This window comes from Fistularia commersonii, chromosome 21 (genome assembly GCF_037954325.1).
Source record: "Fistularia commersonii isolate RoL2024-O1a breed Wild chromosome 21, RoL_Fcom_v1.0, whole genome shotgun sequence".
Lineage (NCBI taxonomy): Eukaryota > Metazoa > Chordata > Actinopteri > Syngnathiformes > Fistulariidae > Fistularia > Fistularia commersonii.
The window spans coordinates 8592462-8605350 of record NC_141304.1 but is presented as its reverse complement, the minus strand read 5'-3'; the positions used below and the strand labels follow the sequence as shown (position 1 = coordinate 8605350).

The 12889-nt window shown below is 35.1% G+C and overlaps 1 protein-coding gene across 2 annotated transcripts in view; it reads left to right on the top strand.

Moving 5' to 3' along the window:
• Positions 1-11909, top strand: part of LOC147222222 (macrophage colony-stimulating factor 1-like) — a 30049-nt gene extending 18140 nt beyond the window's left edge. The window contains exons 4-7 of one of the 2 annotated variants that reach the window (XM_086168615.1): positions 2805-2975; positions 6872-7064; positions 7894-7951; positions 11550-11909. In XM_086168615.1, coding sequence (XP_086024741.1) covers positions 2805-2975; positions 6872-7064; positions 7894-7925 — 396 coding nt within the window. In that variant the 3' untranslated portion in view covers positions 7926-7951; positions 11550-11909. The remainder of the gene's footprint in view (positions 1-2804; positions 2976-6871; positions 7065-7893; positions 7952-11549) is intronic. The other variant, XM_086168616.1, reaches the window with a different exon arrangement.
• The last annotated feature ends 980 nt before the right edge of the window (positions 11910-12889 follow it).

The window sequence follows — 12889 nt, the reverse complement described above, 5'->3', positions numbered from 1 at the left end:
TGATCAGGTCTGAGTGCTACAAGGTGGCAATTAATATTTACAGCACATGTTGTATTTCTGGGATGTCACCCTGCATTTAATAATAAGACTGCACTGTTTACAAATGTCAGTAGAATGCAGTTAAATTCAAATTATTTTACTCTCTTTTTTAATTGTTTTTACTCATTTATTTATTTTTTTATTCTTGATCAAAACATGATTATGGTGACAAACCATCTTGTTTTGTAAATTGATTCGACTGAATGATATTAAGATATTTCCACCTCCATTTTCACTAGCATTCTATTGAAAATTGGGAACATGAAATCCGACTGATCCATATCTAAAATTTCCATAGTGGAGGGATCTGTTCTGAGTTTTGGTCAGAAGGTTATCGTGCCAGTTATGGTAACAACCTAACAATGTGCTGCGGTACATAAGCTAGGAAGGAATCCTTGATTGATGAGCGCAATACATATGATGATTTTGTCCAGACATTGTTCAGGGCCGTTATGGTTCAGGGTAAGGGCTGGAAATCCTGCTGTAGTTAGGAGAGAGCACTGGGCAGATCGAATGAATGTGTGGCTGAAATAACTCCTCCACAGGTTAGCTTGTGTGACCGGGGATGTGTCACGATAGGAGTCAGCTGAGATGGTTTGGGCATCTGATGTGGTTTGGGTATTTCCCTCTACAGGAATTTGTTGAATATGTCAAGAGACCTTTGTTAACCCCTAAGATGCTGAAGGGATCTCTTTGTGGTCAGACAGCAGAAGCTGAATGCATTGTTTGATCACTTGTTCTCTGAGCCATGTGCTTGTATGTGTGTGTGTTGAGGCACAGAGTTCTGAATCAATACCCCACATTTCTTTGATCTTGGAACAACACAGCATGTTCTGTTGAAAAATGTACGTATGTAGGTGGCATACTGTAAAATGTCATCATTTCCAAAGTTATTGGTGCAGGCATAGGTTGGCTCTGTGCTTTCATAACTGTTTTTCTTCATCTTGTGAGCACGAGACACACGAGTATCGATGTTGTCTTTCAAACCAAATTCCTTAGAGTTCAAAGACAAATGAAGAGGCTATGCCATGCTGGCCATTCTGTGCTGAAACTGATAGGGAAGGCTAATGTTGAAATTAAAATATCAGAACTCCCTGATTTTCATTCCAAAACTAGAACAGTCCTACCGGCTTAGAGTTCAGGGTCCAGAGCAGCTTTGATCCTATCTGGTAATTTTCTCTGAGTGAACACAGAATATGTATTTGTACAGTATGTACCACTGGTGCAGTGAAGGGAGCTTATGGCCCTAAGCAGTACTTGAAGAACTCTGCAAAATGTTGTTTTTTTTAAATTTTCAAAGACAGGCCGTCCATTCCGTTAGGTATTATTTCATTTTTTATTTTTGTACGTGTGGATGCTTGCATGCTTGCTTGCATTTGTGTATTTATTCATTAATTGACTTTTAATGTGCCATTGACAGTCCAAATAGACAAATCAAAACTTGAAATGTTTTTTGTTTAATTTTAAGTATTAATGTTAAATTCTAGGCACCCGGACATTTTTGCACACTTTTGTTTAACTATGGCTGTGCTTTCAAAAAGAGTGGATTTTTTCACTCTCTCCATGTGCAATTTGGCAGGCTCAAAGAATAACTTTCCTGTCTACCCTCATGTTAATGGGTATGTTTTGTTTTGTTCGAAATTAAGCAATAGTCAATTGAATAGGAATTTATAGTATACTCATTTGATCATACAAGACCATATTTTCACTTTACACATATTGAAATTCATGTTACACTGTAATTTAGCCATATGCAAGATCATTTCTTGGTGACAGGCTTGCCTATACAGTAACTAAATAAGTTGTCAATACTTCTAGATTGTACTTTATTTGAGATTATGGTATGATGAAGTGGTTTGAAAATCAAATGTATCCAAAATTGAAACCAGAAAAAAACATTTTGTAATCAATGAGAGATCTTAAAAACCTCACTGAATTTCCAACTTCCCAGAATAAAAAAATTACAAATGGAAAGTAAATAAAAAATGGAAAGTGTCTGTCACAGAGAGTGAGTTTTTTTTTTTTGTTTTGTTTTGTTTTTTTTGGCTTTTTTCCTTTTAAAATATAGCAATAAGGGACTCAAAAGAAAAAAAAAAAAACTTCATTAAAGCATAAAAACTTTTAATGAAAAAGGATTTCAATTTCATTTAAAAATTATTTGGCTTAGCATATATTCAGTAAGAATGTCTTTGGGTAGAAGCTGTCTTTGTAGAAGAAATGTTGGCACCGTCAAAGATTATTGATAGTCTTAATAAATCTTCATTCCACATTTTTGCTATAAACATAAAATTTGTTTTTAATCTGAAGTGTTTCTATTTTCTCTGAGTAAATTTGTATTGTTTTTGTTTGTTCGTTTGTGTTTTATTTTTTTCACCAAAGACACTGCATGACATTTCTTTCACAACCAAATAAAACAGCTGGTAAGGAAACCAGAAGTCACTTAACCAAGAACATTTTTGTTTAGCGTGTATTTATCTTTTTTTATATTTTGGTTTTTATGTAATGGTTGCTGATCATGCAGCCATAAAAAAACATAAAACATAAAACATAAAATATATAGGATGCAGGAAAAAACAGACCAATGTTGCATATGTATATTTCCTAGATTCTGTGTGTTACTTCATTGATGAATTATTGTCTTTAATGTATTTGGCTCCTTAGATTTTTGCTCCCCTACATTTGCATTAAAAAGAAAAATAGCATGGTCACTGTTGACATGTTTATTTTATTTTTCTTTCTAATGATCTGTCTCTTGTGTCTTGAAGAGTAAAGCCTGCTTTATCAAAGCAGCCATCCCACAAGTGCTGGAGCTCTTGACAAAACACTTCCATTATGGCAGGAATTCAGACAACAGGAGATATGTCAACACCCTGGAAAAGGCAATTTACCATCTTTACACACAAGGTTGCATACCTGAAATAAATGAAGAAGTGGAGGTAGGTTTTTTTATATATATTTATCTAGTTGTTTTTAAATATAAGTATGTATCATTCTTTTCTACTTTAACAGGGTTGTAGAAGGGTGAGCTATCTTTTTAATCATTATTTTATTAGTACAGTGATCCCAAATGCTTTATTTGGTGCCAATGTAAACTTAAAAAAAACAGTAAAGATGCAGTGCTACATCTGTAGGCAGTATTCATCTGTATGGCAGTTGACAGGAGTAATTCAAGTGGTTTTACCACCTGTCTGATTGCTGGCTGTGCATCTCTCAAACTGCAAGTAACAATGTAATTTCAGAGTAATGAGCATTGTGACCAATTACAGTTTTCTTCACTTCATAACAGGCTGTTGAACTAATGTGTTTTCTTCCCAATACATTTTACAGGCAGTTGGAGTTTCGCAATAATGCATAGTTTGAACAATGTTGCAGAACCCTTGCTGCAACAGTTCCAGACTTATCCAGACTGTCCCCCATCTTCTAATCAGTGTCAGATGTCTTCTCCTTTTACTTAGCCTCCTGCCTCCTACTGGTGGTTTAACCATGGCTCAGATCAAGAGGAGCTGCTGGCACCTTTCTATGATCAGTCTCAGATCATTAAACTTGCCGAAAAGACATCATGATTTTGCAAAGAGGATAATTAGATTGGGAGATGGGAGAATTTGCGTCACCATTGCTTGGCAATATTTCAGTTTTCAACAAATTGTGAGAAAATCATGGAAAACTGTTCAGGCACCACCCAACAAAATCAACAAAAATTTAGTAAACAAACAAAATTAAGTAAAAAAAATTACCAAGAAACTAAAATTCTGTCATTATACAATGATCTTATATCAGACGGTGAAACCTTGCTGTCAAAAAGTTACCCGATTTTCTCTGGCCATGAAGGTTGATAGATACTGACTTAGTTTTCATATTGGGTAAATTATTCTCAGAAAAAATAAATAATCTAATAATTGTGTGTAAAAACAAGCATATGGCACGGCGGTGCAGGAGTTGACGTTCATATCTAACAAGGTCTTCAAGTCTCATCCTATATTAGAAAACCCTGCAGTTTGTTAACTATAGATGATGAAATAATCCATAAGTATGAGTGAGCGACTGAATGGTTGTCTCCAGATATGGCCCTTTGATCAACTGGTGACTGATCAAGGTTAATCCCTGCACCTCACCGAAAGTCTAAAGGGATTGTCTCAAGCACATCCATTATCTTTATACCTTATATATATATATATGTGTGTGTGTGTGTGTGTGTGTGTGTGTGTGTGTATATATATATATATATATATATATATATATATATATATATATATATATATATACATACATACATACATAAAATGAATATACTCTATATACAATGGAGGAATGAATGCTTTTTAGCAGGGCATACCAACAACAGGCAGGTAATGATCCTCAGGGCATATTGTCTGGTTGGAAATGGCACATTTCTTACATGCCAGCGTTATCATCACAAAGAAAAACCAAACACTAAATATAATGAATACACTTACACACAAATACAATACAAATAATATAAAAATGTGTTTTTGCAATTGATATACTACTGTCTGAATAGCTGATTGAACAAGATCACAAATGCTTGATGGCTGCTAAAACAAAAAGATTGATATCCCTGACTACATTTAAAAAAAATCACTTACTCGCTGATTGATCAGATTCACCAGTCACTCTTGTCAGGCTAACTTAATGAAAGGATACTGCTCTTATAATGTATAGCAAATAAGTAACAATTGCTGTTGTTGTTTGGGGTGGTAGTAGTAGTAGTAGTAATAATAAGTAAGAAAGATTCTTTATTGTCATTGCGCATTCCTGTGCAGCAAAATTTTGTTTGATAGCGGTCCCTTTTGCAGCAGAACAAACATAATTAGCAATGATATAGAAATAATATGGCACTAGATATAAGTAAAATATAATAGTTATATAATAGCAGTTCCCTGAATGTAAACATGAAGTGCAAAGTTAAATTTGTGCAGGTCCAGCATAGGCATTTAGCAGAGCTTTCAAAGCTTGGGGGAAGATGCTGTTTCTCAGTCTTTCTGTCTGTGCCATTACTATCCTCAGCCTGCAAGAGGGGAGGATGTATAAGAGAGATTGTCCAGGGTGTCTGCAATCAGAACTGATCTTCCAAGCTCTATTCTTCAGCCAATCAATCTGTTCCAGGGATGGGAGAGTGGCACCAATGATGTCTTACGCAGTCTTGGTAATCCGCTGAAGATCATGTATTCCTCTGAGTTGCAGCTAGAGAACCTCACATTCCATCCATAGTTCTGGACACTTTCTATGGGGCACTGGTAAACCTTGACGTGGAGTTTCTGTTAGAGCCTAGTTTTTTCTGAAGGTCTGCAGAAAAACAGTAGTAGTACAAATAGTAGTTGTATGGGGAGGCAGCAATAGAAGTAGAAGTATTAAAGTATACAAATCTGCAATTATAGGTGGAACAGTCGTGCAGTGTTTAGTGCTTCTGCATCACAGCAAGTAGGTTCTTGATTCATCCATAAGAAATGGACTTAATGTGTGAAGTTTGCATGTTCTCCTTGTGTGTGTGGATTCGTTTGAGTTATCTGGTGTCCTCCCATAGTCCAAAAAAATAGGAGACTGTAAATCATCCATACACGTGAAGCTGGGAGTGAATGCTTGTACATAACTGTAGGTGGCTAAATGATCAACTGACAACCTCTCCTGCATCCCACCTCTTATTACCAGGACTTCAAGATAAGCAGTATAGATAATGAATGAATGAATCAATCAATCAATCAATTAATTAACTTAAAGAAATTTATTTATTTGTTTATTTGTTTGTCTGCTTTATATTCTTATTAAGGTGAAGCATATTAGTGGAATCAGTGCGATGTCACACACGCACACAATTTGTATACACATGAACAATAGGCAAAAAATATAGAAAAAGATTGGTAGATAAACAAATGGATAGAGAAATATGTGACAATAACATATAAAATTCCAAACATAAATATAATAATAGTTTTATATATATATATATATATATATATATGTGTGTGTGTGTGTGTGTGTGTGTGTGTGTGTGTGTGTGTGTGTGTGTGTGTGTGTGTGTGTATAGCTGTTGCACCCAAAGTTCAGCAGCCAATGTAGTTACCAAAGGTCTTACAAAAAAGGAAAAGGAAAACAGGGTATCCAATGACAGGTTCATTTGCCATGAGTCTTTGGGGCCACTTTAACAGCATAAGAGAGACTGACACAAGGCAGTCCATCATAATGGGTTGGGTCATCAGTATCAATCAGGGCAATAAATATGACATTTTTATCACGTAATTGTGCATGAGGTTGACTGAAACAAGTAAAATTGAATAGGTATTCACTGTATTTTAAAGTGTTACTGTAAAGACATCCCCCACACCAAAACAGTATTTTGAAAGATTGGCATTGATTTAAAGTGAAATTATTTTGACAGATTTGCCTGTAATTTCAGGACCACAGACAGTGCTGAAAATTCAATAATAATATTGAACCACATTTCCCCATTATCAAAAAAGTAAAATGAAATGTGAAAATTATGAAATAATTTATCTGTAACTAAATACTGTGTTTATCATTTTTAAGGGGGCATCTATTTACTGGAACACATTCAGAACACTTACCATTATTATTATTTATTTTCAATTTTTTTTAAAAAGCTTCCAAGGAGTACGTACATTGAATGATTAATATGATCCTGCAATAAATTCAGCTTTTGCAATGCAAGCAAAGGTTTCTTTTTACTTATGTTATGATTGTTTTTGTTTTTTTCCTTGTTTTTTTCCTTGTTTTTTGGTGTTTTTTTATGCAGTTTTAAAGCTTTTGGATGTACTCAAGTTTTGTTTCCCCTGTCAATTTATTCTATTTCTTGTAGAACAGTCCCATGAGGTTCATAAGGATGATAGAGAGCTCTCCTAAAGAAGCTTTACAAAAGGCAAGAGATGTGATCCAAATGTACATGAGACTCATGACAGTGAGCAATGGACCTGTGGACTGGAACTGTCAGGCAGAATATGCTGCTGAGGAGGATGGCGAATCCACCACTGCTGCTTACATCAGCACCACAGGTAGGAAATATGTACATTTGTATTAGTAGTTTAACTTTAGTGGCAATCATATGTTGTGCGTTTTTGGTAGAAGCCATTTGTTGATGTACATATATATATATATATATATACATATATATATATATATATTTTTTTTTTTTTTTTTTGTATGAGGAAGACGATAAGTGCATATTTGAGTGATGTTGTGAGTGAAAGAGAAATAAAAGTGACATGAGGACACCGCAAATGATGTGGTATGGTGAAGATTGTGGAAGCTTTTTACTCATGTCAGGTGTTGGAAAGACTGTCCCTTAAATCAATGTTTGAGAAATTCATAGAATAATAAAATGAGAAAATCACATCTCAAAAAAGAGGTTTGATTAAGGAGGACCCCATCCATCTATCCATTTTCTGCTGCTGATTCTGCTCTCAGGGTCGTGGGGGATGCTGGAGCCTCTTTTGTAGCAAATTAATCTGTGTCCCCTAGATTTTTAGGAAAGGTAAAGGCTAAGATGGCACCCTCTAATAGGTAATGATATAGATAAAGAATGCAAAAACAAAATACGTGTTTTTGATTGTTTATTTTATACCCACAGCTATAAAATAAGACAGAATGAAACACCTTAAACTGTAGGAGTACTTATCAAGGTTTGATTTAAAACACTGGATGCTAAGCCTGCGGTTAAGAGGTTAAGCATAACTTATTATGATATCTGACATGAAGGTATTCAAAATAATCATGATGCCTATGAAGTACTGCTTTCTGATGGATTATCTTAAGAAGACGTAATGGAATTATGGAAGACCTTTAGAAGTGTTTGTGCAGTTAACTATTTTTCATTGCTTGCAGGAGAGCCAGGCTCAGGCCACACCCATTGCTAGTCTTTGATTTCCCGGTGCAAACCTAGGTAAGAAGATCATGTTGGTCTGTCTGGAATTCTCTTATTAGTATAAGTTACATTTTCCAAACATGCGCTCCCAACTAAGCAGATAATCTGCTTACTGAGACTATGAGTGGATTCCAGTTCACTGCGTTGATGAAACTAGAAATAAAGAGCTTATACCACACACATAGACACACACACACACACACACACACACATAGATAGACACACACACACACACACACACACACACACAAAGACACAGACACAAGGCCTTATTTTTTCTTCTCAATGAACAATTGCTAAAATACAAATGCACTCCCTCTTCGCAACCCTACACTCTTATTTAAGAGAGAAAAAAGAAAGGAAATTTCAGTTGTGACATGCAATACTGTTAGAGAGAAGCATGAAAAAAATAACTTTTGATTTTAATAAGTGCATCTTTGAGCATATCCACACTGACTAGCTTTCACACTTACTTTGTGCTGTCTCGCTTATTTATGCATTGTTGGGTTGTGTTGTTTCAAAAAAAACACAGTAACTCACTTTCGTCCCAGCACTACATTCAAAACAGGTTCACAGGACCACAAGAAAATGAACACATGTTTTCAATGAGGACTTTGTAAGGCGATTGTATTACCAAGCTCCTGTGGCAAGCTTTAATGAATTTGTATCACTTTTGGTCAATTTATAACCAAAAGTAAAGCATTTAATTTTAACCATAACGGTCTGATGTGGTCAGCACGGTGGTGCAGTGGTTAGTGCTTCCACCTCATATAAAGAAGGCCTCTGGGTTGATTACAACAGGACCTTCTGTTTGGAGTCTGCATGTTCTCCCTGTCTCAGCGTGGATTTGGTCCATGGACTCTGTTTTCCTCCCAGAGTCCAGAAACATGCAGCAAAAAAAATTGAGACCTTAAATTTCCCAGATGTATGAATTAGACAGTGACAAGTTTTTGTTTCTATATGTGTCCTTGTGTTCAACCGGCCAAATAACAACTGGAATTGGCTCCAGCAACACTGAGACCCAAAGTGCAGGATAAGTGATATTCAGTAGATATTGGAGGACTTGATCATATTTTTCTTTGACTCTTACTAGCAGTTGACTGTGTTTGAGTTCAAGAGCTTTTTCGTTACTGTTGTTGTTATTTTTGTTTTTTGTCAGTGCTTTCATTTGCCAAATTTTCTGTCTTTTCAGTTACATTTACATATATATATTCTTTTTATATAAGGGAACTATATTCCACAGATTCAACTAAATAATGTGGACAATGGACCATCTTTTTTTGTGTTAACTTGTGATATTTTATCATTGTTATCTATGGTTTATCCTGGGGATGTAAAGTATTTCAATTCATGATAACCATTTTTCTTTTTTGTGTTTCTCTCCACCCTTCCTCCTTACTGTGTGGGAGTTCAGTTCTTCGAATGCTTATCTGTATCCTTCCAGAGTGGAAGATATACTACAAAATATAACAGGACCTGGTCAGGTTAAAGATTAAATGAAACTCAGTATTCCTACATGGCTGCCAGAGAAAGTGAGAAGCAACACTAACCAAAATACTAGGGATGAAGTCATGCTCATATTACACATAGATAAACACAGAATGTATCCATATGATAACCAGTTGAATATTTACTGTTTAAAAATCAAATCATAAAATTTGGTGCTTTTTGAAGCGATGACAAGAATTTGCTAATATCACTATATTGCTAATATCACTATCAATATAAAAGTCTTCAAGAGCAGTTGACTTTGTTCTACTTTCCAAATACCCTTGATTGCAGCTGCATTCATGCTGCATGTTCTGCCAGTGTCCGTGCATCAATATTCAATATAACACTCTGCATGTCCTCTTCTATTTGACAATTAAATCTCATAGATGCAAGATATTTGGTATAGCATTGCAAGCCTTTTTCAAAACAAATCAAATATATTTTGTTTATATTACTTCTTGCATGAATGCATGCAGCTGGCTATAAAGTAAAGCCTATTAAAGACTATTTACAAGATGCTTTTAGGTGTTTCAATTCTTCAATTCTGAAGTCTGTACCACAAAAATATGTGTTCATTTACTACAGGGCCCCCCATAACATTAAACCACCAACAACAACCTGCTGCACAACAATAGTTTGAATGCTCTTCTTTCTTTGCCTGATATCCAGAGAGCACTGTTATAGCATCTTGTATCTCTGTTATGATGGGAGCTGGAACAGTGGATAACACTTCTATTTTTCAGTATATATATTTATTCATACGGCCACAAGTCATGATGTATCTATTTATTTATTTAATACATTGATTTAAATAAATGTGTGTCTGTGTGTGTGTATGTGTGTGTGAGAGAGTTTTGGTTGTCATTCTTTGCCAGCGACTGTTTTTTGTGAGCCTGAACACATGTGATTTATCTTCTTTGTTTGGATGGATGGATTCCTGCTCAAAACTTTGTTTTCAGTGTGTGTGTGTGTTTGTACATGTGTTTGTGTATAAAAAAGTTTTTGTGCTGAAACCTCATGGTAAACAATTCCTGTACGTGTTGAGCAATAATGTAATTCTCATTTTCAGAACATGTTCACTTGTTCACACAGCAGGTTGGATTTAGATCACATTGACCAATAATCCCAACATATGCCAAACTACTTCCAGATGTGACATATGGAAAAGAAATGGAAAAAAATCAATGTTCCCAATGTCTTCTACAGTGAACCTTTAGTTTATAGAAGTTGTTTGTCTCATCAGACCTTTGGATCACATTCCATGATATATACATGAAAGTCCTGACTTTCCTATTTGCTTCATCTATAAGCTTAAATACGTTACATTTGCTTAAAAACTGTGCATGGAAATAAGCCCTATTGTTTAACATTGATGCTGCCGAGAGATAGCTTGAATAAATATAAAATGATTTAAAATCCGGGTCCCTGGACTAAAAAAAAGAGATGAAATTATGATTATGTGATTTCATGGCTGTTGCAATGCCTAAAATCTTTCCAACTCTAGATTTATCACCATTGGGGTTGCTGTAGAATCCAAAGTATACTTTTTGAAAAATGGCAACCCTACTGAAGGGAAAATATAAAATAAATCTGCATTTTAACACCCAATACTTTCAACTCCGTTTTACCCTGATATGTGTTGGTGACACCATAATCTTAACCAATAACATTTTGCAGATGTTTGTAGTTTTTTCCACCTGTGTGTCCCAGATAGTTCATTTGTTTGAGGAAATTAATTAAATCAAGCGGTGTTGGTACTTTTCCTTCATTGGCATTTATGGTATAACAAACTGTGTGTATGTCTGATTTCTATCACACTATCATATTATTGGCTGGCAAAATGCAATGTAAACGTGTAGGAATATGTAGCATTATATGCATGTATGAAAATAATATTTTGTTAACTATTAAGAACTTCAAATACCCATACATGAAGTTTATATACAATGTATGTATCTCAAAATGTTTTTTTTTCTCATATGGCTGCCTTTGTGATACCGTAAATGAAACATGAAATGTAATAATAATAACAATAATAATAAATATAATTGTCAACATCCTCATTCATTATTTTATCATGCAGACAATTGACTTTCATTTTTTGCTTGACTTATCTTCTCTGCAGACTCTCCTACTCTATTTGGAGCTGAGCTCTGACAACAGCTGCTGATGATCAGGTGGAGCTGCAGTCCAAAAACATTAACCTCTCCTGCTTACTCTGAGCCTGTCAGTATCAATCGATCCATCTATGAATGTCTCTTCATTCACAGAAGAAAATGTAACATTATAGGTGTTTGTTTATCCATACGTTTGTGCATATATATATATATATATATATATATGTATGTGTATAAATATAGATACACACATACACACACACATATATATATACATATATATAGTGTGTGTGTATATATATATATATACATATATATATATATATATATTGTGTGTGTGTGTGTGGTGTACGTTTTCATGATTTGTTATCCCTTAAATAAGCTTGTTAATGCCACTTTCGTCAAATATAAATTATTGGAGGAAGTGGTGTACCTTTTAATTTAATGTTCATGAAATACTGTTTGATTCATATTTTGTTTGTACATGGGCTATTGCTATGTAGAATTATACACTGTTTTACTAAAAGTGTGCCCTCTGTTTCATTGTAGTAAAACTTATCTGGTAACCACCTGTACTTTTCAATGGTCATTGTAATTTAACATAAATGTCTCTTAATTTTTTATTCTTTCTTAAAATATATGTTCAAAAGTGTCCTTACTATGATATCAATGACTATAAGGACCTGAATATATGAAATATGTGGTTCCCTAATGTCAGACCTAAGCACTCTAAGGTATCAACTCAGGTAGATGGTTTGGCACAAGTATTACATCAATACAATCTACATATCTTAATTCAAGACTCCTTTCAATGCTCACTTAAACCGAATTATCTAATTTCCCTAAACCTTACATTGACATGCATACATGCAAATTTCTTTGAAAGTTTAAGAAAAACCCAAATAGGATAATTTTACCTGGATCAAAATTACTTTGGTTAAGTGTGAGGTGGCGCAATGGTTGGCACTTCAGCGTCACAGCAAGAAAGACCCTGGTTTGATTCAGACGAGAGGACCTTTCTGTGTGGAGTTCGCATGTTCTATCCGTGTCTCCATGGGTTTCCTCCCGCTTCTCTGGTTTCGTCCCACAGTCCAAAAACATACACCAGGTTAATTGGAAATTGGAAAAAACAGGGGAAATTGCGTGAGTGAGGGAATGTTGTCTGTCTGTATATGTGGGCTTGTGATTGACTGATGACCAGTCAAAGGTGAACCCTGCTTCTCGCCCGATGACAGCTGGGATAGGCTCCAGAACCCCCCACAACCCTGAATGCAGGATAAGCGGTTGAAGATGGATAGTTAAATGTGGTTCAGGGGGAAGTGCTGTGTTTCAGTAAGAAAAACTAGTT